The 21,258-nt window shown below is 37.7% G+C and overlaps 4 protein-coding genes across 8 annotated transcripts; 2 read left to right on the top strand and 2 right to left on the bottom strand.

Moving 5' to 3' along the window:
* Positions 1–2,917: 2,917 nt before the first annotated feature.
* LOC111453542 (casein kinase II subunit alpha-like) lies at positions 2,918–8,279 on the bottom strand. Its single transcript, XM_023094677.1, has 10 exons — positions 7,806–8,279; positions 7,307–7,436; positions 5,784–5,978; positions 5,441–5,598; positions 5,245–5,335; positions 4,691–4,756; positions 4,295–4,377; positions 4,123–4,186; positions 3,963–4,031; positions 2,918–3,223 (listed from the first exon to the last, which is right to left on the bottom strand). Exons 1-10 carry the CDS (start codon positions 8,174–8,176, stop codon positions 3,164–3,166), a joined length of 1,287 nt encoding a protein of 428 aa, XP_022950445.1. The 5' UTR covers positions 8,177–8,279; the 3' UTR covers positions 2,918–3,163.
* A 352-nt stretch (positions 8,280–8,631) lies between these two features.
* Positions 8,632–11,191, top strand: LOC111453253 (queuosine salvage protein-like). Of its 2 annotated transcripts, XM_023094287.1 has the most exons (8): positions 8,632–8,911; positions 9,002–9,142; positions 9,755–9,853; positions 9,936–10,012; positions 10,144–10,252; positions 10,366–10,694; positions 10,847–10,967; positions 11,004–11,191. In XM_023094287.1, exons 1-7 carry the CDS (start codon positions 8,842–8,844, stop codon positions 10,937–10,939), a joined length of 918 nt encoding a protein of 305 aa, XP_022950055.1. In that variant the 5' UTR covers positions 8,632–8,841; the 3' UTR covers positions 10,940–10,967; positions 11,004–11,191. The 2 variants fall into 2 exon arrangements, with proteins under 2 accessions (XP_022950055.1, XP_022950054.1); XM_023094286.1 differs by having other exon boundaries at positions 8,634–8,911; positions 10,847–11,191.
* On the bottom strand, positions 10,991–14,361 carry LOC111453252 (formamidase-like). Of its 4 annotated transcripts, XM_023094283.1 has the most exons (8): positions 13,547–14,361; positions 13,124–13,361; positions 12,856–13,046; positions 12,493–12,728; positions 12,129–12,372; positions 11,846–11,953; positions 11,194–11,346; positions 10,991–11,069 (listed from the first exon to the last, which is right to left on the bottom strand). In XM_023094283.1, the coding sequence occupies exons 1-7, from the start codon at positions 13,763–13,765 to the stop codon at positions 11,224–11,226; spliced, it is 1,359 nt and encodes a 452-aa protein (XP_022950051.1). In that variant the 5' UTR covers positions 13,766–14,361; the 3' UTR covers positions 10,991–11,069; positions 11,194–11,223. The 4 variants fall into 4 exon arrangements, with proteins under 4 accessions (XP_022950051.1, XP_022950050.1, XP_022950053.1 ...); XM_023094282.1 differs by lacking the exon at positions 10,991–11,069 and having other exon boundaries at positions 11,098–11,346; positions 14,073–14,345; XM_023094285.1 differs by lacking the exon at positions 10,991–11,069 and having other exon boundaries at positions 11,098–11,346; positions 12,856–13,007; positions 13,547–14,325.
* A 2,330-nt stretch (positions 14,362–16,691) lies between these two features.
* Positions 16,692–17,691, top strand: LOC111453254 (LOB domain-containing protein 37-like). Its single transcript, XM_023094288.1, has 2 exons — positions 16,692–16,974; positions 17,067–17,691. The coding sequence occupies exons 1-2, from the start codon at positions 16,791–16,793 to the stop codon at positions 17,579–17,581; spliced, it is 699 nt and encodes a 232-aa protein (XP_022950056.1). The 5' UTR covers positions 16,692–16,790; the 3' UTR covers positions 17,582–17,691.
* Positions 17,692–21,258: the final 3,567 nt, after the last annotated feature.

Raw genomic sequence — 21,258 nt, 5'->3', positions numbered from 1 at the left:
TTTTTTTTTTTTTTTTTTTTTTTTTTTTTTTTTTTTTTTTTTTTTTTTTTTTTTTTTTTTTTTTGCCTTGTGGGTTGGGAAGCCCAATTCTCAAGAAGGGTCAATGTGCAAAATCCATTACAAAAAAAAGAAGAAAAAAAAAAGGAATTAGGGGCATTAATAATAATTATAATGTATTAAAATAAAAAGTGTAAGGTAAGAGGCCGACAGTTAGATGCGGGGATAGGTGACCCAAATCCCAAATATTCAGCATTTTGTCTCCCTAATTTGGCCTCCATTTTCTCACTTTCACAATTCACACCCATTTCTTCTTTATTTTTTTTTTGCAGAAATGACCTTTAGTGACAAGTAAATTGCATGTCAAGCCCTCCAATTTTATTTTATTTATGATTTTGTCTCTTTCTCTCTCTTCATGAATTTGTTCTTAATCTTATCTTCTGCATGCGTACACTTTACAACATCCATAACTTCCGATAACCAAATGAAAACAAACACTCCGTCGTTTACTCAATTTCAATGTTATCTCATTAATATTTTCTGTTTTTTTATTTATTTTTTTTTTTTTGTAACGTCAGTAATGCATCACTATGTTGTTTGTTACTTCCTTAATATTAACCTACGTGGGGCCCAAAAAAACAAACAAATATGGTTGCAATCCCACGTGGATACATGCACGAGACAAAATTTTTGAAAAAAAACTCACCAATTTTGAATTTGTATCAAAATTGAGGTCAATGAATGTACTTTCACATGCCAATTGTTTTGCATGTGTCCCATCTACATGTTCGGGAGAGCGGGAATTAAGAAATGGGATGTGCGAAGGGGAAGTAATTAAAGATGTAACGTATGAATAAGAGAAGAGTATATGTATGAAATGAGGTCACATCTGAACCAGAGTGTGGCATTGAAGATAGAGAAACATTAAAAAAAAAAAAGAACTCAAATTATTATTTATACCAATCAAAACTTCAAAACTTAGTGGGCTTAGATTGGACTAATCTTGTTTAGGCAATCTTCTTCTGAAATATTTTCTTATAAAACATGTGAAACATGTGAGTGAAGACAAATTATGCTAAAACAATTTGTATTTCTACGTGGGAATAATTCTCTTAAAAATAATTCAAAATAAGTAGCTAACATAATCATACCACGAAGGGATATAATGCTCACTCTTAAAAGAGTCTGACTTAAAAGAATTTGATCAATCATTTTTTCTGTCGTTAAGGTGGAGAACTGAAGTAAGAATTCTTTTTCTTTATCATCAATCGAATCACTGTTCAAGACCTAAGATTCTATTTTATCATCAAGGACAAATAAATAGTGTAACCATGTCACGGGAATATAGAAAAATATCAAGACAATCAAGTGTCGGATTTAAACTCTAAATAATTGTAACAAAACAAACAAGAAAGGGTCATAATGAGAGTCTCCCATCACTTTGCATAATCATAAAATAATAATGATAATAAAGAAATAAAGTCCAGGTAGCCGCCATGTTATGCACCATTTTATTATCATCCTCTCTCACATAGTATAAGATCATAAGACCTTTTGAATGAAATTAAAGGTCAACTGGGACATTATCATATTATAGTATCGTATCAAGGTCTTTTCAAGTAATTTTAAAAGCAACCAAGTCGTGGTATATAAAATCGAATTAAAATATGGCTCTCTCCTTTTCCTAATATAAATATTATTTTCATCTCAACCGCTTCAACTATCTTCTACACCATTTAATCACAAACCCCAAATTGAAATATTTTAAACAATTTTAAAAAGGAAACAGACAAGTAGATGAATAAAATGGGATATGCCTTTGGGATAATGGGGCCCTTCCCTTCGGAGGGCAAAGCAAAGATTATGAGCTTGAAGTTGCGCAGTGTGTACGTGGGCGTGGGCCTCTGGAAGACATGGAGTTGGATTTTGACAACAACATTGCCTTCCAGCGCGCGCGCGCACACACACACAAAGGCCCCAAGTGAAAAGCCTAAGACTAGGATGTTGTTATTTGGTATCCCATGATGCATTTCAAAGTCATTTTCTCAACCAATATTGTTTGATTTTACCACTTTACTAGCTGTGATCGTCAACACTTTGGTTTGGTGAATGTCATTTGATTCAATTTGTACAATGTTGTCTTTCTTTTTTTTCTTTTTTTCTTTTTTTCTTTTTTTCAAGTCAAATCAATTTGATATGTCTTTTTCTTTAATGAATGTATTTTCATTTAATGTTGAGATTTTTATTTCATCAATAATATTTTTCATGTCACGCATGCCAACAATTAAGTATCAACCACCTCCAAGTCAATTTTGTCATATCAATGAATTGGCGCATGGATGTAACATTTGATGTCGGTTGTAAAACGGGGTTGAAGGCCAGTAGTCCATCTCATGCGAATTGAAAATTTTTGGGCTTCCAATTGGAAAGGAAAATAATAGGCCCAAGCCCAAGCCCAAGCCCAAGATAAATTACTGAATTAAGGCCCCACGATGTAGGGAGGGACTAATTAATCAATAACTATTAGCCAGTCGTCAAAAACCTTTTAAATAATTTTATGCACCACATGACAGCCTCCTACAGTTCCTCCACCATCTCAACCGGGGAGACATGGAGCCTATAACATACTATGTATTTCTTTTACCCTCATTTTGTTTTTTAAGTGTGTATATATATAGAAAGGGTGCCTTGGGTGATGAGCTTTTGAAATATTGAAATATTATCAAATAAAACTATCAAAATCAATCAAGATTCAGTCAAGAATCCAACTGCCTGAGTTGGTTCAAAAATTCATTCAACCCAACCAGAACACCCCCTCCCCTCCTCATCTGAAAGCCTGTCCTATCCATACAAAAGTAGTTGAAAGAAAGAAATTGTCACCAAATCAGTGGGAACCACAGACGATGATCAGCCACTCAAATGCACAAGGAAATAATGCTTTCAGAATTAACCCACTGAAAAAGAAATTACTTCAGAATTAGCCAAATATTTGGGGGAAAAATAACGGGAAATAACTTGGTTTTACAGCACACAAGGGATGACCACATTTCCTCGTTACACCAAATGGAAGTTCTTAAACATCACAGAACTGAGCATGGCCAAAAATACAGAGACGAGAAGATTAGAGAGAGAAGCACACTTGTCAGCTTCCAACCTGGAATGGATTTCACTGGTTCCGAGTTCTGCTGCTTTCTGCATTCCTAATAGGGAAAAAGTATGGATGGGCCTGCATTTACATCAACACCACCACCGATCATGAAAATCGAAAAGAAACTAACTATTATATCTCAGAGCCTAATATTCCCTCTTCCAGTTAAAAACTCATTTGACCCTGACATAGAGTTGTTGCATGATCAATTTAACAAGGACCTTTACAGTGCTTTCCTGAACTTCTAGGACGGGAAACCCATCAATATCGATATAGACAATGATGTAATGACAAATGCATCTTAATAAAGAACATTCGATGACACTGTATATGTGGAAACATGTTCAAATGGAAGCTATATAAATGGATAAAGGAGCAATGGTAAGACCACCAACGGGGGGGTAGGGTAAATTGGAATGGAAGGATCTCCCAGTTCTCCTATATCAATGGGGTGCAAAAATTGTAGTAAGCCTCCGCCAAAAGAATGTTAAAAACCTATCTATTAGAATTTCTAGCGATACATTTTCCAAACATATTTCAAGCTTTGAATGCTGTTAATTTCAAATCATTAATTTTTCCAAAACAATGACCCCCCTACCGAAAGAAAAAAAAAGGCCAAGTAACTCGGATAATTATTGTCAGGAGTTTCAAACTTGTCAAAATATATCTTCAACCCAATATTAATAGCAACATACAATTAGAACATCACAATAAACTATGTTCACATAATGCATTCAATACAATAGGGGGAAGGTTGCATGAACATAGATCATTCAAGATAAAAGAAAGAATAAAGCACTTTAGTTGAGTGACAAACCATTGCCTCTTTAGCAGTTAGCCTTTCTTGATGATCATAGCGCAACAATTTATCAACGAAGTCAACAGCCTTCAAATGTATAATAAATATGATCAGAAAAATTATCCTTAAACAAACATAAAGCCCAATCATAACATGACCATTTGTCTGTTACTTTTACCTCGGGGACTGCCAAATGCTGATTGTCAACATTAATGAACTTGGTCCAAGGTTTACGACTATGCCTTCATCAAATTTATTAAAAATAAAGTAAGCAATGACTTAGAAACGCAGTTGAAGTGGCCAATGACCATTGTAAAAAAAAATGCAAGGAGTCAAGTCCTCGAACAAACCTCCCAACAAGAGCTGAAAGATGTGGGTCTAATTCTATTCGATATTTACTCAAATATGTGTTCAATTCATCTGTCCCCAACACCTGTTCCAGCAATAGACCATAAACATCAAGTTAGAGCTTCACCTCTCAAGGGCAGTACGTTAACTCATTCTATCCATTAAAAACTATATCCAGATGAATGACACCCAAACAGTGTGCACTATTAAATTAAACTTTAGTCTTTCATTCAATAAAAGATAAAAGAACCTGGAAAAAATCTAATAAAATATGGAGTTGCTTATAATAGATAAGAAACTTGGAAAGTACACATGGATAGGATCAAAACCATGTCACAGAAATTCTATTTGTGGCAAGAATAGAATAAATACGAATTGAATTGAAGAATATTCCATACCTTAGCAATCTTAACCAGCTGGTCATAATTATCATGTCCATAGAAAAATGGCTCCTTACGGAAAATCTGACAGCATAAATTATGATTATAAGCATAAAAGCAGTTCTATACAAGGTGGAATATTTCTTGAGAGAAAGCTAAACAATTGGAATATGGAACAATCAAGTCATCTTCCATCTCAAGATGAACAGGAAGTAGAATAATATCCACTCTATCCACAGAGATTTTGGGGGGTTAGAAAATAGAAATTTCCAAAAAGCACAAATATCATGAAGAGATGGCCAAATTCAAATGAGACAACATTATAACTTTGATGCAGAAGGCACCGCCAAATGCAAGACATGCCACTTCCATAAGATACTACTATGTACAAAGACCATCGTAACATACTGAGTCCAATTTGTTTTCCAGTTGCTTACAATGACAAAATAACCCTATATATAACTCAAATAAACAATAGTAAGATGTCAGAACCTCTATTAAAAAATTCAACAATTATTATTAGACCAGAAAATTGTATTGTAAAAAATTCTGGAGATTAACCAATTACTCACCATGCCGGCAAACATGCAGCCAAGACTCCACAAGTCCAAAGAATAGTCATAATCTTGTAAATCAACAAGAAGTTCTGGACCTTTGAAATATCTGCATGTACCCAACAAAATATTGAAGGGAACATCGCCACTAAATAAACCCTAATATATTAATTTAAATATAAAACAGATTTCACCAAGAGAACAAACAAACAACCTTGAAGCAACACGAACATTATACTCCTTCTCAGGATGGTAAAACTCAGCAAGGCCCCAATCTATAAGACGAAGTTTACGTTGCTCATGGTCAATCATCACATTATGAGGTTTGACATCTCGATGCATAATTCCTTGTGAGTGGCAATAGTCCAATGCCTGTACATACAGTTCCAACAACATGGACACACATAGAGTCAGCAAAGTCAAACAAAAATTGTGGGATTGAGGGTTGATAGCTATAATAGCAACTGCAACACTGGCAACATGTTGGCATGCAAAAAAAAAGACAAAAAAAGCTCAATTATCATGGCAATAGAAAAGATCTGAAACTATATGCTTACCTTTAGAAGTTCATAGATGTAGTAGCGAATATCAAAGTCTGCAAGTGTTGGATATAGAACTTTAAAATCAATATTGTTAACGTGCTCAAATATAAGACTTGGGGTCTTTGATTGCTGGTCTCGAACAATATCATGCAACTTCACAATATTTATCCCTCCACAAAGATTCTGCAATATTTTTATCTCCCTCTTGATCTGCATTGAGTAAAACAAACAAAATATGAAATATGACATCTTGAGAAAACAATAGCCTCAAATCAATAGAAAGGAAAAAGCATATCTTTGCAAATTCTGAAGGACTTGAAAACATGCTCAAAAGATGCTAAAAGATATAACGTGATAAATTGTTCATTAACAAAAGAAGAACAGTTAGCAACAAAGATCTTTCAAGGATTTAACTTCAACAATGTGAAACAAGACCAATATGCACGTGTGCACATTAAATGTGGGTCTTGTAATCTGATTATCAGACATCCATGAATATTCCCAAAGACAAGAAGCAAATCCTTCAATTTGTCAAAAATATCGATAGAAAGGAATGATGAACACTAACACAACTTAGTACTGTATATCTCATCCTAAGCAAATGAATCATGCAAATACTCTTCAACATGAAGCGACCATAATCAATAGATAGTCATTTGCTAGAACGTATAATTGCATCCAGAGACTAAAACAAGACTAGGGAAATTGTCTAAAGGAAGTTATCAAATCTTTGAATCAGGAGCATCGACGCAAACACAACAACAGAACATTTTCCATAGGATATTGACAGTGCAAGGATACGTTTGATCAAACTAAATTTGAAAAAACCATGAGCTTAGCCTTACTCTTTTTTATACCATCTCGGTTGGTATAAATGTTATGACGTTGGGAACGCTGACCACAGCAGTCCCTTGAACAAAATGCTTATTCCCACATCTTTGCGTGCCACTCACTTGACTATTATTGAACACAATTATATGTTTCATTTTACCCCTTGGCTAACTTTTACAGGTTTTTGTATCTTTTTATTTATTCGTTAGTTACTAAATGCATACATATACATATTTAGTTGCCAAATAATTGTTTACTTATTTTTTTTCCTCATATTCTTGAACCTCCATGGTCCCCTGATTGTCCCAAACACGTATGATTAAAAAAAATATAGGACAGTCCAAATTTGCATAACAGAACACGAAACTATACTAAAGAAAATGGCAAAACTACCAAAATGCGCTTTTGGGGTACAGACAAGGACGGAGGATACATTATACATTAATATAGTTAACAATTGTATGGCAAAGAGTAAGGAAGAGTCACAAATACGAAAGCAAAAAATCAACCAATGCCATTAGTTTCCTAAGAACTTAATGATCAAATGCTTAAGATTAACTGCGATGTCTATTATAAAAGAAGAAAACACACACACGATGTCTCCCATGATATTAGTTCCCATTGTCAATGAAATGCCTATATTACAAGAACTCCTACACAACAATGTTAAACCGTCCGTGCAATATTCTTGACAAAACAAAGCTCACCTTTTTCTTCTTGACGGGTTTAAGAATCTTAATGACACATTTTTCATTGTCAGTGCAATGAACACCCTCGAACACCTCACTGTATTTCCCCCTCCCCACCTTCCTCACGACCTCATAATTATCTTGGTCCCTGTAAAATGAACATAATATCATCCAGAGACGGACAACAAAGAAGCCAAGAACATTAGTTACATCCAATTGCACAACTTCTTTTACGAAATGAAATTCATAACCCATCCCAAGATTAGAAAGCTCCAAAATGAAAGGAACCATATTCGTATAAGCTCATGCAAGTACGCGTGTGTGGAGTAGTGAACCAAGTCTCCATAGACTTTTATATTGCGACAAGGACTTTCAAAGATACAAGGTCTTCCAATACAAACCAATCCAGGCCAATTTCTACCCCTGCTCCTTCAGCCAATCAAACTAAATTGGACAAAAAGCTATCCCTAATATAAAAATAAAATAAAATGCATCGGAGGAGGAAAAAAGAAGTTACCCCCACTGTACGGTGAGCGACTCATAGTCCCAGTACTCCTTAGGTCGGATCACGTTAACGTCGGCATAAACCCTAGCCTTCGAAGGAGCGCCAGGGCGGCGAATCGACTTCCCGATCTTCTGCGCCAGGGTTTCTTGCGGGGATAATGGACGCAGACGCGGCTTTGTTCTGTACGGCGGTTGAGGCGGCGGATGTTGTTGTTGGGAACGAGACAAAGAGGTCGCCGACGAAGCAATCCGGCGGAAGATGAGGGAGATTGAAGACGCCGATTGGCGGAGAGAGAAGGCGGATAAGAGAGGAGGAGAGAAAATGGAAGAAAGATGGGTATGGTGATTGGGAGAAACTTTGAAATTGAACGGCCTTATGGCCATCAAAACGCTGATTGAAACCAAAAAGGTACCGGCATCGATGTTTCGACTCAAATACCCTTTTCTCCTTCCTCTTTATCTTTCTCCTTTTTTTTTTTTTTCTCTCTTTTTTTTTCATTTCAAGAAATATCTCTCGTATACCTATTTCTATTGACAGTAACATTAGTTCCACAGAATCAGGGTCTTCTTTTTTATATAGAAAAGATGTCCATTTTTACCTCTTAATTGACATGGACTTAATCAAGTTTAACTTAATGTTTACCTTTTAATACACTTTTATTTGAAAAAAAATTGCCGATTAAGATGTATTATAGGTGTATTATGAATACATAGCATGTAATTACGAAATTAATGAAGAACATATATGAAATTAATGGAGCTGGGCCCAATGTTTACAGGCCCTATAAGGAACGTGGAAGCCCAAAGATAATAAGGACGCACGTGAACCACGGGCCGACAGATAGTTAGAAATGGGGGATTTTTGTGGTCGAAAGTAACGGCCTTCCTAAAGCAGACTCAGGCACTGGCTCTGGTTCTGAGCGGATAAAAGTGCTTGTCCATGCGCGCTGAAAGTGACACGGCGCGGGAATCTTCGAAACGGGGAAGGGGGAGAAAATTACGCAAACAGCAGCTGCAGCCCACACTCTTACGGATCAAACACAGCCGCCATGGACGATGTTAGGGCAACCTCTGCTTGGGTTGCTAGCCACTCCTCCCACGTCCTTGTCGACTCTTCAGGTTCAGTCCTTCGCCGTGTGTGTTTTGTGTTTTGTGTTCGATAATGGCGATGGTGAATGCGGTTGTTTGGTTTTTGTTTTGATACTGTAGGGATTGAGAAAGTGGTGGATACTATAGAGTCGATTCCGAAAGTTGATTGGGATTTTGAAGGGATTCACTATTTTGATAATGGTCCGTTAACCGTCCAGTACTTGTTCGTCTTGGACGCCTTGAATTTCTGTTTCTGGCCTGGTAAAATTCAACACTCCTTTTTTTATTTGTCTTATTTGGTTATTGTTTTATTTTTCATCAATCAGTTAGGAATTAAATGTTTCCTCTACGCTTGTTAATTCGATATGGAACGCCCCTGCATGTTGAATGTCCTGATTGCAAGAGGCTCGACATCTTATGAACAAGAAATCTTTGAATTGAGCCTCGTGTTGTACCAAACTCAATATCATGCTCTACTCGCTCCAGATATTCTAGATAGCATTGGAACTCAAAGCCAATGATCAACGAGCGATTAGCACAATTAGAACGCCAGAGAAGCTTGTTAATCTTCCAGTGTTGATGTATGCCTAGAGAAACAATTTTAGCTTATAACCATTATAAATAGAGAAACAATAAGGTCAAAATGATTTCAAAGGTATGATTGAACAGATTCAAATTCTAATGATGAAATAGAATTTAAACTCGAGAGACAGTGTCCATCTCAGTTTGACATTTGTGGAGATCATATAAGTAGGTTATATCATTCTACATTTAAATGCAATATTATAATCTACAGAGGCAATTTATACCCATTATTAGCATCAAAGACATATTTTGCTTCAATAACAATTATTTTCTTCCTCTCGGATTCAGATAAGGACTTGAGCTATGATCACTTGGCCTCTGGACTGAAGGCTGCTCTTCAAAATGACAAGTCAGCATTTGATGCTGATCGCCTGCAAAAGTACACTGGTAAGTGACAAATGATATCATCTTAACCTTATAATCTTATTTCATTGATTATTTTATCAATGTGATGGCTGTATGTGATCAGGCCCTCAATTGCGTGAAATGTTGAAATGGCCTAGACCACTTCCTTTGGAGGATGAACGGGTTCGCTTGCTGCATGAGGTGAGAAAAATTTCCATTAGTAGATTCTAGTATATGTGTACTCTTTTGATATGGACCGTATTCTTCTGACTTGCAATTACTTCTCCTTGTAAGGAAATATATTTGTGAGATCATTCTATTTCATGTGTTAGGTTGGATTCGAACTAGAGAGAAGCTTCGAAGGTAAGGCTTCTAATATAGTGGAGTCCTGTGGGAAATCAGCTGTGAAGCTTGTTGCTGCTATCACACGATACTTTCCTGGTATCAACTCTTGTATCAGTCTAGGAAATATGTTAGTATCATACGTAGGTGCGTATGTTAAGAAGAATCTTTTGAGATGGTTGTATGACATGTTCATCATCTCCTTACATTAGGCTTTCGAGACCACTCTCTCTACAAAGGCCACCAGGTATTCCTATACAAACGAGCTCAAATACTTGCTGCTGACCTTTGGGGTGCATTCCGTGGCAAAGGATACGGAGAGTTCAATGACATTGGTTCAATCACCATTATGGCTGACTACATCGTTCCTGCAGTACTTCGACAGCTTGGGGTGCTAAAATATAGTTCTACACTCGCTAACATCATCGATGCTAACAATGAAATTGGTTCAGGCAGCGAGGAGGAAGTAGAACTCCGGGCTTGCTCGATATATGCAGTTGAGAAAATGAGAGAATTGATCAGTCAGAAATCAGGAAAACAGGTATTCCAAAATTACAATCTCTAGACAAATTTCGATCCATATATGTACTTCATTATCCTAGCATCTGATTGTGTTCAAAAGAACGCCAGAAAGTATATCTGCTGATGCTTTGGTTTCTCAAAATATGGAGTTGAAAGATTTGGTTTTTGCAGGTTCTAAGCGTGGAGTTAGATCTTTGGCTTTGGTCCTTTGGAATCCAGTTCCCATCTCTGCCTCACCATCGTACTCTTTCAATCTACTACTGATACCAATCCAATATTTGATATGATAGCCTTCTGTAATGCTCTAGCCAGTTAGAGAATGGCAGAATTCTGGCAGAAAAAGCTCGGGGTAATTTCTCGAGATCTATGATAGTTGGCGTCTATTTTAGGAACCCTGAAGTTTAGTAGCAAAGGACAGAATATAAAAGTTAAAGACTTAGTATATCTATTACGTCAGTACTATTACAGACAGTCAAAACGATAAATAATTTATTATAACAGTAATGGTTTATTCAGACCAAGAAGAAGCTGAAAGGATCCACCATGTTTTAAGATGTGGCGCTGGGGTTCTTGGTGATGGGCAAATTCCCATCATAGCTGCATTTCAGGACGTCTGGCCTTTTTAGTACACGAGGTCCAACTGGAACTTTGCTCGCCTTCGGGCGAATGTCCTGCTCATTCACAGATTTTGTTTTGCATTCATATCCAACATTTTTTCTTTAAAAGAAATTTAGCATTTGAACTGAGATAGTACTGATTTTCTCTCCATTTAAAACGCATAATGTATGAATTTGTGTGATAGAAAAAACTTGTTAATTGACCTAAGATATTGTCGACGTTTTAAAACTTTTTTAGGACTCGACTCTCATGCCTTCTCGTGTGCTTTTTTTTTTTTTTTTTAACCATATGTACGTTTCAATATTCTCATGCAATATTCAATTGTTTCGAATCTTAACTTTTGGTATATGTTTTTTTTTTTAAATAATAAAATTTAAATGTTTATGAAATAGTGGGTTGTTAAAATGTAATTTTTTTTCAAGAAAAAAAGAAACCAAATGTTTTTAAGGAAAAAGAGTAACTCGGTTTGGGCTGGGGAGTGTCGGTCCAAGTTAGAGTGGATTAACAATTAGTAGAGCGGGTGAATGGATCGATCCAGTTGAAGGAAGGTACCTGGTCGAAAATGGCGGTGGGGATTGCCAGGGTAGCCATAGCATTAGGCGCATCCACAATCCCGGAGATCCTTCCTTCGCATGGGCAGCACGACAGCAGCAGGTAAGCCTGAAATCACACATCTTATCATATTCAATTCAATAATAGTATTGCACTGCAATTGGTTTTTAGTTTTTGTGTGCATATCAGGTGTTTGTGATATTGTTCGTGTGAGGTCTGGAACTGGAGAGCTCGCAATGGCAATATATTTTGTAGAAGGGAACTGTGAAGAATGTTATTGGACCTGTTCCTTTGAGTACCCAAATTTGTGGAGGTAGTCGATGGCGTTGAGAACAGCGCGCTTGTAAGCTACACTCGCGTCAAGAAAATGTTGCCTCCCACTTTCATCAACGCTGATGCCTTCAAATACGAGCCACTCTGAGAATCTTGGTTCAACTGGACCTATCTCAAAGATTGGGTTCACGTGCAGAGGAGTCGGCCCCATGGGTGTGAGGTACTCTTTCATTCCGCCCCTTATAATATCACACCTGAAGGAGAAGATAACAACTAATATTTATAAATGTCTGTATGGACCGACTGATTCTTTGTTTTTAAAATTCTGCTACTAAAGATCTTAAGAGATTGAGAAGCCATGCTGAGAAATTTACTTAAGCTCTAGAAAACCGCTCATTTCAATTGCTCCACAGAATGAAACTTCACCATCCCCCTGAGAGAAGTGCATGTCACCTGAGCTCAAGTTTGCCCCTTCCACAAATACTGGAAGGTAGACCTTTGAACCTCTGCTGAGGTTTTTGATGTCACAGTTTCCACCATTTTCTCTTCCTGGAATTGTTCTTGCAGCCTCATTGGCAATTCTTTCCCATTCTTCTGTGCCTTCTTTGATCTAGTTTGAAGCAATGGAGCAAGGGATGTTGGAATAGGGGAAAAATCAGTATGCCCATTATTTTTCTTGTAGAATTTGGAATTACTCGTTTTATGAATCGATGAATGATGGAACTTCACTATCTTACCTTTCCAAGAACGCAGCCTTTTGCTGATGGTAGGTTGGCCAATGGCCGTGAATGCAAAACCTCACAAAGCTTTAAAGTCTGAAGGCCATTTTCTTGAACGTGACTTTCCCTTTCATTCCAAATGTTCAGAAGTTCTGCAGATGGTGCAGTTCCTATAACTCCAGGATGAGTTAGACCTGGGAATCGAACCCCTGGAAGGCGTATATGGTTTAAGGTACCTATGCTACCAATTCCTATTGAAAGCTTTGTTTCAGATTGGAACGTTTACCTGGGATTTGAGGAGAGTATGCGTATATTCCTTCAAAATACCAAATAGCTTTGGTTGCACAAGGAAAATGGTCAGTAAGAAAACCACCTCCATTTTCTCTGTCAAATGTTGCAGTATAGCCCCATTCATCTCCTGGGAGAGGGCCTAAGTTGCAGATCTCAACTACAAGTAGATCCCCTGGCATGGCCGGAACCCCATCCTTGTCCACAACTCTAATTGGGCCACTCAGATAATGAGTCTACACATTAGTGAAAAACATAACAGCCAATTATTAACACTCAAATCTCTCTTCTTTGGAGCTTACTGTTAATTCAAGCATCAGATTCTAAAAGCTTTACCAAACGTCAGGCTAGGCTGTTTAAAGGCTCAAAAGAGCAACAGTTAGTGAAATTTTGGATAAGGTTAGTATTTATTTATACTTACAATTGAAAGGTCAATAAACTGGACATCAGTGGCAGAGTGGTTATCTCCAATAACTCCTCCAGTCCAGTCCACCATCTCAACCCTAAAGACCTCATCCGTGTGAACCTCAGCAACTGGGGGGATAAGTGGGTGCCACCGGTTGTGAAGAGGTAAACTTTGATCCCATGCCTTTTTTTTCAAGTCTATCGGAACAACTAGTCTTGGAGTAGAAGGAGCCATGAATTATGACTACAAGTACACAGAAACTTAGGAAACTGAGTTTGTTCTGCTAGGTTCTTTTATTCCCCAGTCTCCTCTAATCGAAGTAGCAACCGTTGAAAAGTACACAAAAAGATAAAAAGATAAGACAAAGGACAAGAAACTAATTTGTCTTTCTTGCCCATTAAGGACGCAATTTCCAAACCGAAGGCTAAGTTGAAAATATCGCTCCTTTATTGTGTTCTGTCAACTGGGTCTGGTGTGAATTTTTCCAATACAAAACTCAGGGACGAGTCAAAGATGTGTGTGTGTAAGAGAGAGGACTTACACAGGAATTGTCAGCATGTTTAACGTCTTCAGCAGAGTAGTCTTTGGTGATTGCTCCGCCACTAAAATCCACCATTTCGACTTTGAAGAGCTCATCCACCTTGACTTCCGCCACCGGCGGTATCTCCGGGTGCCACCGGTTGTGAAGTGGAAGTTTCTGTTGCCATGGGTTCTTCTTCACATCTACAGACACCACTAGCCTTGGACCATAATCACCCATATCCTTCTTCTTCCTCCTCGTTCTTCTTTAGGCAGTTGAATTACAAGGTAATGGAGCTTTTGAATCTCGGAATGAGACAACATGGATTGATCATTATCTTTTCCTTGGTTCGACGTGGACCGCTCACGGCTTGCGTCTCTCTGTTTTTATCTTTTATATCGTGTCTGTCTATTAGTAAAGATGTGGAATATTCTACGTGAAAACGACTTTTTGTAACATAAAAGAGTTAATTAGAAAATAATAATTTTCAGTTTTTATTTTTAATACATTTTTAAAACATGACATTATGATTCTTGCAGTGACTTTTGTTCCCATTGCATATTCATTTCTTTCTACTTCCTTTTACTTTGCTGCCCAAATTATATTTAATTGTTTATTGATCTAAGTATGTTACAACATACTAATACAAATAGTCCTAAAGGAAGTGATGACAGGTCGAGATTATTAAGCATAATTCCGTGAGCTAATGAATTGCATTACAGAGCTAAGCAAGAGGTGAGAAATGCAATTCAACTACTTCACTCAATTGAGAAACAACGAAAGAGGCATGTTGGTAGGAAGATCGTCTTGTCTTAGTCAAAGACTTGGGTGGGTGAAAGAGTTAGGTGGGTGAAAGAGTTAGGCTTAAAGTCTTGTTTGTGATAACTTTCATTAAGAAAAGGACAGAACAAAATGGCAATCAACGGGGGTGGAAGCTGCCACCTTGGTCGAAAATAGAAAACAACAATCCTAAGTTTGGCTTATAATTTGTGAACAAGCTTATCTAGCCAACTCATAATTTGAGAACAAGCTTATCTAGCCAACTCATTGGCTGCTCCATTGGAAGCTGGAATTTCCCTTCCTAGGGATCCATAGGGTCCCTCATCACCTCCCAACGCAAAGCTATTGCCGATCTGGTCTTTAGAAGATGAGTTGTTCTTTAACCACTCAAGATTACTGCTAATAGATAGTCTTCTATGGGCAAATTGGGAGAGGTTTCCACACTCCTATAAAGAAAGTTTAGTTCCCCCTCCAACTAATGTGAGATCTCACATATTCCTCTCTGTTGCCATTCTTGTAATATCTTCCCCTCAACCCACCTTCGACCAAGTTGGTGGGATGTTTTATTAATCTCCAGCATTGTTTTGCCAACATTGCTTGGCTGAAAATACAAAGAACTGTGAAACCCGTTTAGATTTGGTCTTTGCTAATTCATAGTCTCTTCAAGTTTTGCTGATGGATCTTCTTGCCATTGTTAGAAGCCCTTCATCATTATCGAGCACATGAAGAATTAAAATCATGACAAAATGTGGGTGAAATTGTTCGAAAGGATATTATTTTTTGCTGAAAATAGTTTTAAATTTGTTTATGAGGATTTAGTAGATTTTAGTTGATTATTTACACGTAAATTTAAAATTACTTTATTCTAAAAAAATTAGAATATTACTCTGGACTCTAGAACCTGTAACCTATATAAGTAGGACTCTTGGTCCACTAGAGTTGTCACCCACAATAAAAGTTAAAGTCTTTATTAGTTGGAATCTTTCTTTTAAACTCCTTTTATCTTATCCTTTTTCCTTTTTCCATTTTCTTCAACAACTTAGGTATGAGGAAAAAATGAGTCATGTTTTTTTCAAGTTTGTGCCCACTTGTCCGAACTCCTTTTCGTAGAGTCGTATTGAAGAAGGAATAAATTATTTGAGGAGATCGTACCTTTTTTTTAATCCAAGTTCAATGATTATTAAGAGGTAGTCATTCGTATTCTGGTTGTCTTTGTTTAATAATTTTTCTTCTTTTAGATATTAAAAGTTCATGACTATTAGATACAAGTTTAAAGACTTATTTGTTAAAGTTTCAATTTTAATTTTTATAGCTTGAAAAGGGTTAAATTTAATACCTATGATTGGGTTTATACATTTAGTTTTTATAGCTTAAAAGATATTTCATATAGTGTTTTTAACTTTCCTGAAATCAAGGAACCAAATTTATTTTAAAATTAAAAAAACATATCAAATAGTAAAGGCATAATATGGAGGCTTGGAGGGAGCATATTAATTACACATATTTTAAATATATAAGAAAATTAATAAATAAAATAAATAAAAGATATTTTATTGTTTGTCCACGCAAGCATGAGAGAGGAGAAGAGGCATGAACAAAGGAAGCAAGGCAAATTATCCACAAAAAGACAAAAGGGAGAAAAAGAAAAAAGGAAATCCAACGGTGGAGGAGCGGCCATCCGCGGAGACACGGAGCCGCTAGCACCCAAGTCTTTGGAATCTCATCCCAAAAGAATGAAAAGTGTTTTAGTATGACCACGCGCTCTCGCGTCGCGTGCATTTCACCTCACCCTCAAACTAACCCAACCCTAACCACAGTTAGTTATCCTCCCCCCGCCCCCCTTTCCCGCTTATATATACCCCTCTTTCCGGCTTCCCCCGATTGCTCGCACCCACCTTTCTCATCCCTGATTTCCATGCCACTCACCATTTCCTCCATTTTACCGTCGTCGTACCAAGCATGAGTTGCAACGGTTGCCGCGTTCTTCGAAAGGGCTGCAGCGAGTCCTGTATTCTTCGCCCTTGCTTGCAGTGGATTGAGACCTCCGAGGCCCAAGGCCACGCCACTGTCTTCGTCGCCAAGTTCTTCGGCCGCGCCGGCCTTATGTCTTTCATCTCCGCTGTCCCCGAATCTCAGCGACCTTGTATGTTCCCTTTTCTTCCCCCTTTTTCCTTCTCATTTTCTATCTTTTCTATTTTCATTTTTCTGATGTTTTCTATTTCCTTTCTTTTTCAGCTTTGTTTCAGTCTTTGTTGTTCGAAGCCTGTGGACGCACTGTTAATCCCGTCAACGGCGCCGTTGGACTTCTTTGGACTGGCAACTGGCATGTTTGTCAAGCCGCCGTTGACACCGTCTTACGAGGCGGCACGTTGCGGCCGATCAACGATTTCCTCGCCGCTGGTTCTCCCAATCTGTCCTCCGACGACACTTCCGAGGCTGAAGTCGCCTGTACCGACATGTGGAAGCTACGAGATTCTTATCCCAATTCACGATTCTCCAACTCCCGATCCAGGCTCTCTCCGAAACGCAAGCGATCCGAGGAATCATCCACCAAGAACCAACTGAACGACCTAAATCTCCGGTTGACGCCTACTTTCGTATCCAAATCAACCCCGCGCGCCGCTACACCGTCGATGAATTCCGAGGAATCCGAGACCACTACGTGCTTCGAGAGTGGCCTGGGGGATCACCATCACTACTATCCAGAAGAAGGAACCGCCCAACGGAAGCTTCTCAATTTGTTCGTCTAAGGACCAAATTTTTGTAACACACGTTTGGCTTCGTGTGGTGCTGTGAATCAGAGGTTCACAGCCGCAAAGACAGGCCATATTAGGCGAAAAATTTTGTGGGTTTTACTTAAGAGAAAAAAACCCAGAAGGGAAGTAAGGGAGGTTCAGCCGTGAAAGTGAAGATTCCGGCGAGTTTTGTTGATCGTAATTGTAACATCCATCCCACCGGTACAGGATTTCACTCCTCTGTCGAGGCAGAGAAGTGAGAAATGAGCGTCTATCGGTGGTGGTCCCGTTTTCTCTCTTTCTTTTTTGGTTTTTTTGTAATTTAGGTGTGGTGACTGCGTGACTGAATAAAAAATTAAATAAAATTAAATCCATTTTGGAATTTAAAACATATTGCTTGTGATCCCTTCTCCCTCGAAATCACAACCAAGGATGATGTACTTAATTCATATAGTTCAGTTGGTGCAGCACCCCAACTGAACGACATGTCGTACTACATCTGAGGATATTAGATTATTACTCCAAAGAAAACCCGTAGTTACGAGAAGTCATGGGTTATAATGATATTTGACGTCATAGGAGCAGGCGCGTGGGGGAAATGGGACAGTAATAATAAATATTATTAAAATGGTAAATGGCGAGAAAAAAATGGAGGGCTATCCACAGTCGTTGGTAGGAGAGAGGAGGAGCTCCAAAAGCTTTGGCAGGAAAGAAGGAATGATGAGGAGAGAGAAAGAAGCGGCTTTTGGAGAACGCAAAGAGACGTAAGGGAATGAATGGTGCGAGCGAGCGAGTGAAGGGCAAAGCTAGTGGGGCGTGAGGTTAGCTAAAGTCAAGCTAGTGGGGAGTCGCCGCATTTTTTTTTTTTTTTTTGCACTGGGCCCCACCAGACATTCCTTCCTTTCCTCATACACCGTGGACCCCTCGCCACCTCACCATCCACTCCCCCACCCCCCATAACTATTAAGATAAACAATCAAATCAATAGGCATTGGCATTGGCATCAAATTCCTACCTTTATTTGGCTATTAAAAACCAAATGAAAGGATATGTTAAAGGATGCTTACAAATTTGCATTGAATCCAAATAATTAAATAAAAGGAACAAGAAGCATCCATATATGAGAAGAAAAATAAAAGAGAAATGACGTGGAAAAGAAAGAAAAAAAAAAAAAAAAAAAGGGATAAGAGAAGAGATGGGAAGAAAAAGAAATGAGTGGCCAGCAAAATTATTCGGAAGTGGGAAAGATGTGACGCGGATATCACCACCGGCTGTGGTGTTTAATTATTTGTTATTATTATTATTAATTGAAAAAGATATTTTGAGTTGCGAGCCTGTGCGGTGATTGGTCTGTGACGGTGGCTTTAGCCTCTCCCACTGAATTTGGACAATGACGACAAACTCCAAGCTTCCTGGTGCAGCGACGCAGCCATGTCCATGTCCATCTCCAACTCCAGCCCCACATTTTGTTTCTTTATTTATTTAAATTTGTTCAAAATAATCAGCCAATTTAATTGACCACCAGACCCCTTCTTCTTAGGTCGAAATTCTGACTCAGCATTTCCATTACTTTAATACTTAATTCCATTACGACACCTGTCCTTCCTTAAAAGGAATGGGATGGCTAGAATAATAATAATTTATTTTCAACACAGACCTGAAATGCATTTCCTTCTAATTCTAACTTTATCCTTATCTTCCTAATTTCTCTCTTTTCTTTGTAATATTTATATTTTTTAAACAAAATTGCTTCTTAAACATCATTCATTTGGAATTAATTAATGAAGTAATCAATCTTATGGTTACATAGTTAAAGATTAGATTTGTCATTTATTTTCTTTTTATTGAAGATGGAATGGAATTTGGATTACGTGGAATTCAATGGCATCATCTTCCATGCAATATGCAGACCATATTTATATATTCAAAATCTTAGGTAAGAAGATAGAGAAGATTTAAAATAAGGTATAGAATCTTCTTTCTCTTTCACACATTTCTATCTTATTTTAATTAGACTAATATTGAGCTAATGCTTGTATTGGTTTGTGTGACATATAATACAATAAATGATATATAATTATCAGATAAGGCATGAGTGTGAGATGATAATATTAGGTTTTAGGGATAATTGGGAGGCAGTGAAATTGAAATTGGGGCACTCCTTACATGCGCCCAAGTGGATGGCAATGAAGAACAAGGACAGGGGACAGATATTCACAACGAACTTGGGTTTGGGATTCTTAATGGAATTGAGATGTAGAGAGGAAAAGAAGGGGAAAGGAGAAAGGAAAGAGGATGCCCACAAGGTGTTTGATAAAATTAGTGAAAGAAGGAGAGGGTTGAGTTCACTCTTGCTGGAGTTGAAGGGGCGGGCGCCAAATGGATGATTGTGGCCTGCACGCCAGGGGGTGTTTCTTTCTTTGCGGCTTCTGCAATAGACATCTGCCCTTTCATGCCATTTTAAAGCCAAATTCATTCATTCATTCATTCATTCCCTCTTGCTATTTTTTTATTCATACGCATATTATTCTATTTCTATTTCTATTTCTTTCTTTCTTTTTGTTTTGTTTTTGTTTATTCCGTTGTGGTTAACATGTCAACAATTCGGTCTAATTCGGTCTAATTCGGTCCATCTTGTTTCCACGTTCCCACCTGCACCACCTCATCTCATATATATATTTATTCCTATTCCTTTTTTTTTTTTTTTTTTCTTTCTATTGGATGTTCAGAAGAAAAAAGAAAAAGGAGCCAATAAAGATTACAATAAGTACTGAAATGTTGATTTTTACATTTAAAAAAAAAAAACAAATCTTGGAAAAAGAAAACTATAGTAAAATCTAGAAGAATCAAATGACAGAGACTTTATCGTGAGCAAAGTTAAAGCAATTAACTCGATCAGATTAAAATATTCCCACTAGTCCTTAATCTTTTGAATAATTCTGGATTTGACCCTTCATCTTTTAAAAATTCTCAATACGTACTTTGTTACGGAGTCCCACATTGCTAATGTTTACGCTTGATTTGCACTATTAATTCTTTCTTATACCACGTAACCATCGCCGAGCTTGGTTGCGTAAGCTTGTAACTCGAGTGAGGGCAAAATGGAAGATGGAACATGAGCCCTAATTGGTTGGTCCGGTTCTATGTGGCTAGTAACTGGACAAGTCCATTTCAAGTAAAGAGTTGGGCCGTATGGGTTGGGTGAAGGCCCATCTCATATGGTCTCTAAAGCGTAGGGGAACGCGCCAGGCTGGCCTCACAGAGCAGCGATAACCTCCCACTCTTTGTAGTGAAAGGATAACTGACCGGTGCCTCTTGGGTCCAACCGTGGGCCACCAATTGGGCCTAAATGGACCATCTTTTTTTATTTGAAGTGCGTGGAGGCCCAAATTTGTCTTCGTGGGTCCCACACTAACAATTTTCTATACATACACATATATATACATATAACTTCCTCCGTCCGTCCCATCTACATTACTAATTCCAAAGGAATTGGTTGACAGAAGCAGACAAAAAGTAACAATCTCTTGATTTTATTCTAATTGTGGCGATGATTCAAAGTCGACAAGAAGAAGACAAGAAAGCCAACAAGATAATGAAAAAATAATAATAATTATTATTATTTTTAAGGCTGCGCGAAATGGGGAATGCCTTGAAAGATGTCAACTTCTTGTGTCACAAATTTTCATATT

The sequence above is a fragment of the Cucurbita moschata genome, unplaced genomic scaffold, assembly GCF_002738365.1.
Source record: "Cucurbita moschata cultivar Rifu unplaced genomic scaffold, Cmos_1.0 Cmo_Scf00015, whole genome shotgun sequence".
NCBI lineage: Eukaryota > Viridiplantae > Streptophyta > Magnoliopsida > Cucurbitales > Cucurbitaceae > Cucurbita > Cucurbita moschata.
This window is presented reverse-complemented; position numbering and strand designations above follow the sequence as displayed.

Coding starts and splice junctions, on each gene's coding strand:
- LOC111453253 (XM_023094287.1), top strand. CDS start 8,842: ATGGACGATGTTAGGGCAACCTCTGCTTGGGTTGCTAGCCACTCCTCC. Junction 8,912..9,001: donor CGTCCTTGTCGACTCTTCAG/GTTCAGTCCTTC, acceptor TTGATACTGTAG/GGATTGAGAAAGTGGTGGAT. Junction 9,854..9,935: donor TCGCCTGCAAAAGTACACTG/GTAAGTGACAAA, acceptor GTATGTGATCAG/GCCCTCAATTGCGTGAAATG.
- LOC111453252 (XM_023094283.1), bottom strand. CDS start 13,765: ATGGCTCCTTCTACTCCAAGACTAGTTGTTCCGATAGACTTGAAAAAA. Junction 13,362..13,546: donor AGTTTATTGACCTTTCAATT/GTAAGTATAAAT, acceptor ACTAATGTGTAG/ACTCATTATCTGAGTGGCCC. Junction 13,047..13,123: donor ATACTCTCCTCAAATCCCAG/GTAAACGTTCCA, acceptor TACGCCTTCCAG/GGGTTCGATTCCCAGGTCTA.
- LOC111453254 (XM_023094288.1), top strand. CDS start 16,791: ATGAGTTGCAACGGTTGCCGCGTTCTTCGAAAGGGCTGCAGCGAGTCC. Junction 16,975..17,066: donor CCCCGAATCTCAGCGACCTT/GTATGTTCCCTT, acceptor TTTCTTTTTCAG/CTTTGTTTCAGTCTTTGTTG.
- LOC111453542 (XM_023094677.1), bottom strand. CDS start 8,176: ATGGCCATAAGGCCGTTCAATTTCAAAGTTTCTCCCAATCACCATACC. Junction 4,757..5,244: donor GCTGCATGTTTGCCGGCATG/GTGAGTAATTGG, acceptor TTATGCTGTCAG/ATTTTCCGTAAGGAGCCATT. Junction 4,378..4,690: donor AGCTGGTTAAGATTGCTAAG/GTATGGAATATT, acceptor TTGCTGGAACAG/GTGTTGGGGACAGATGAATT.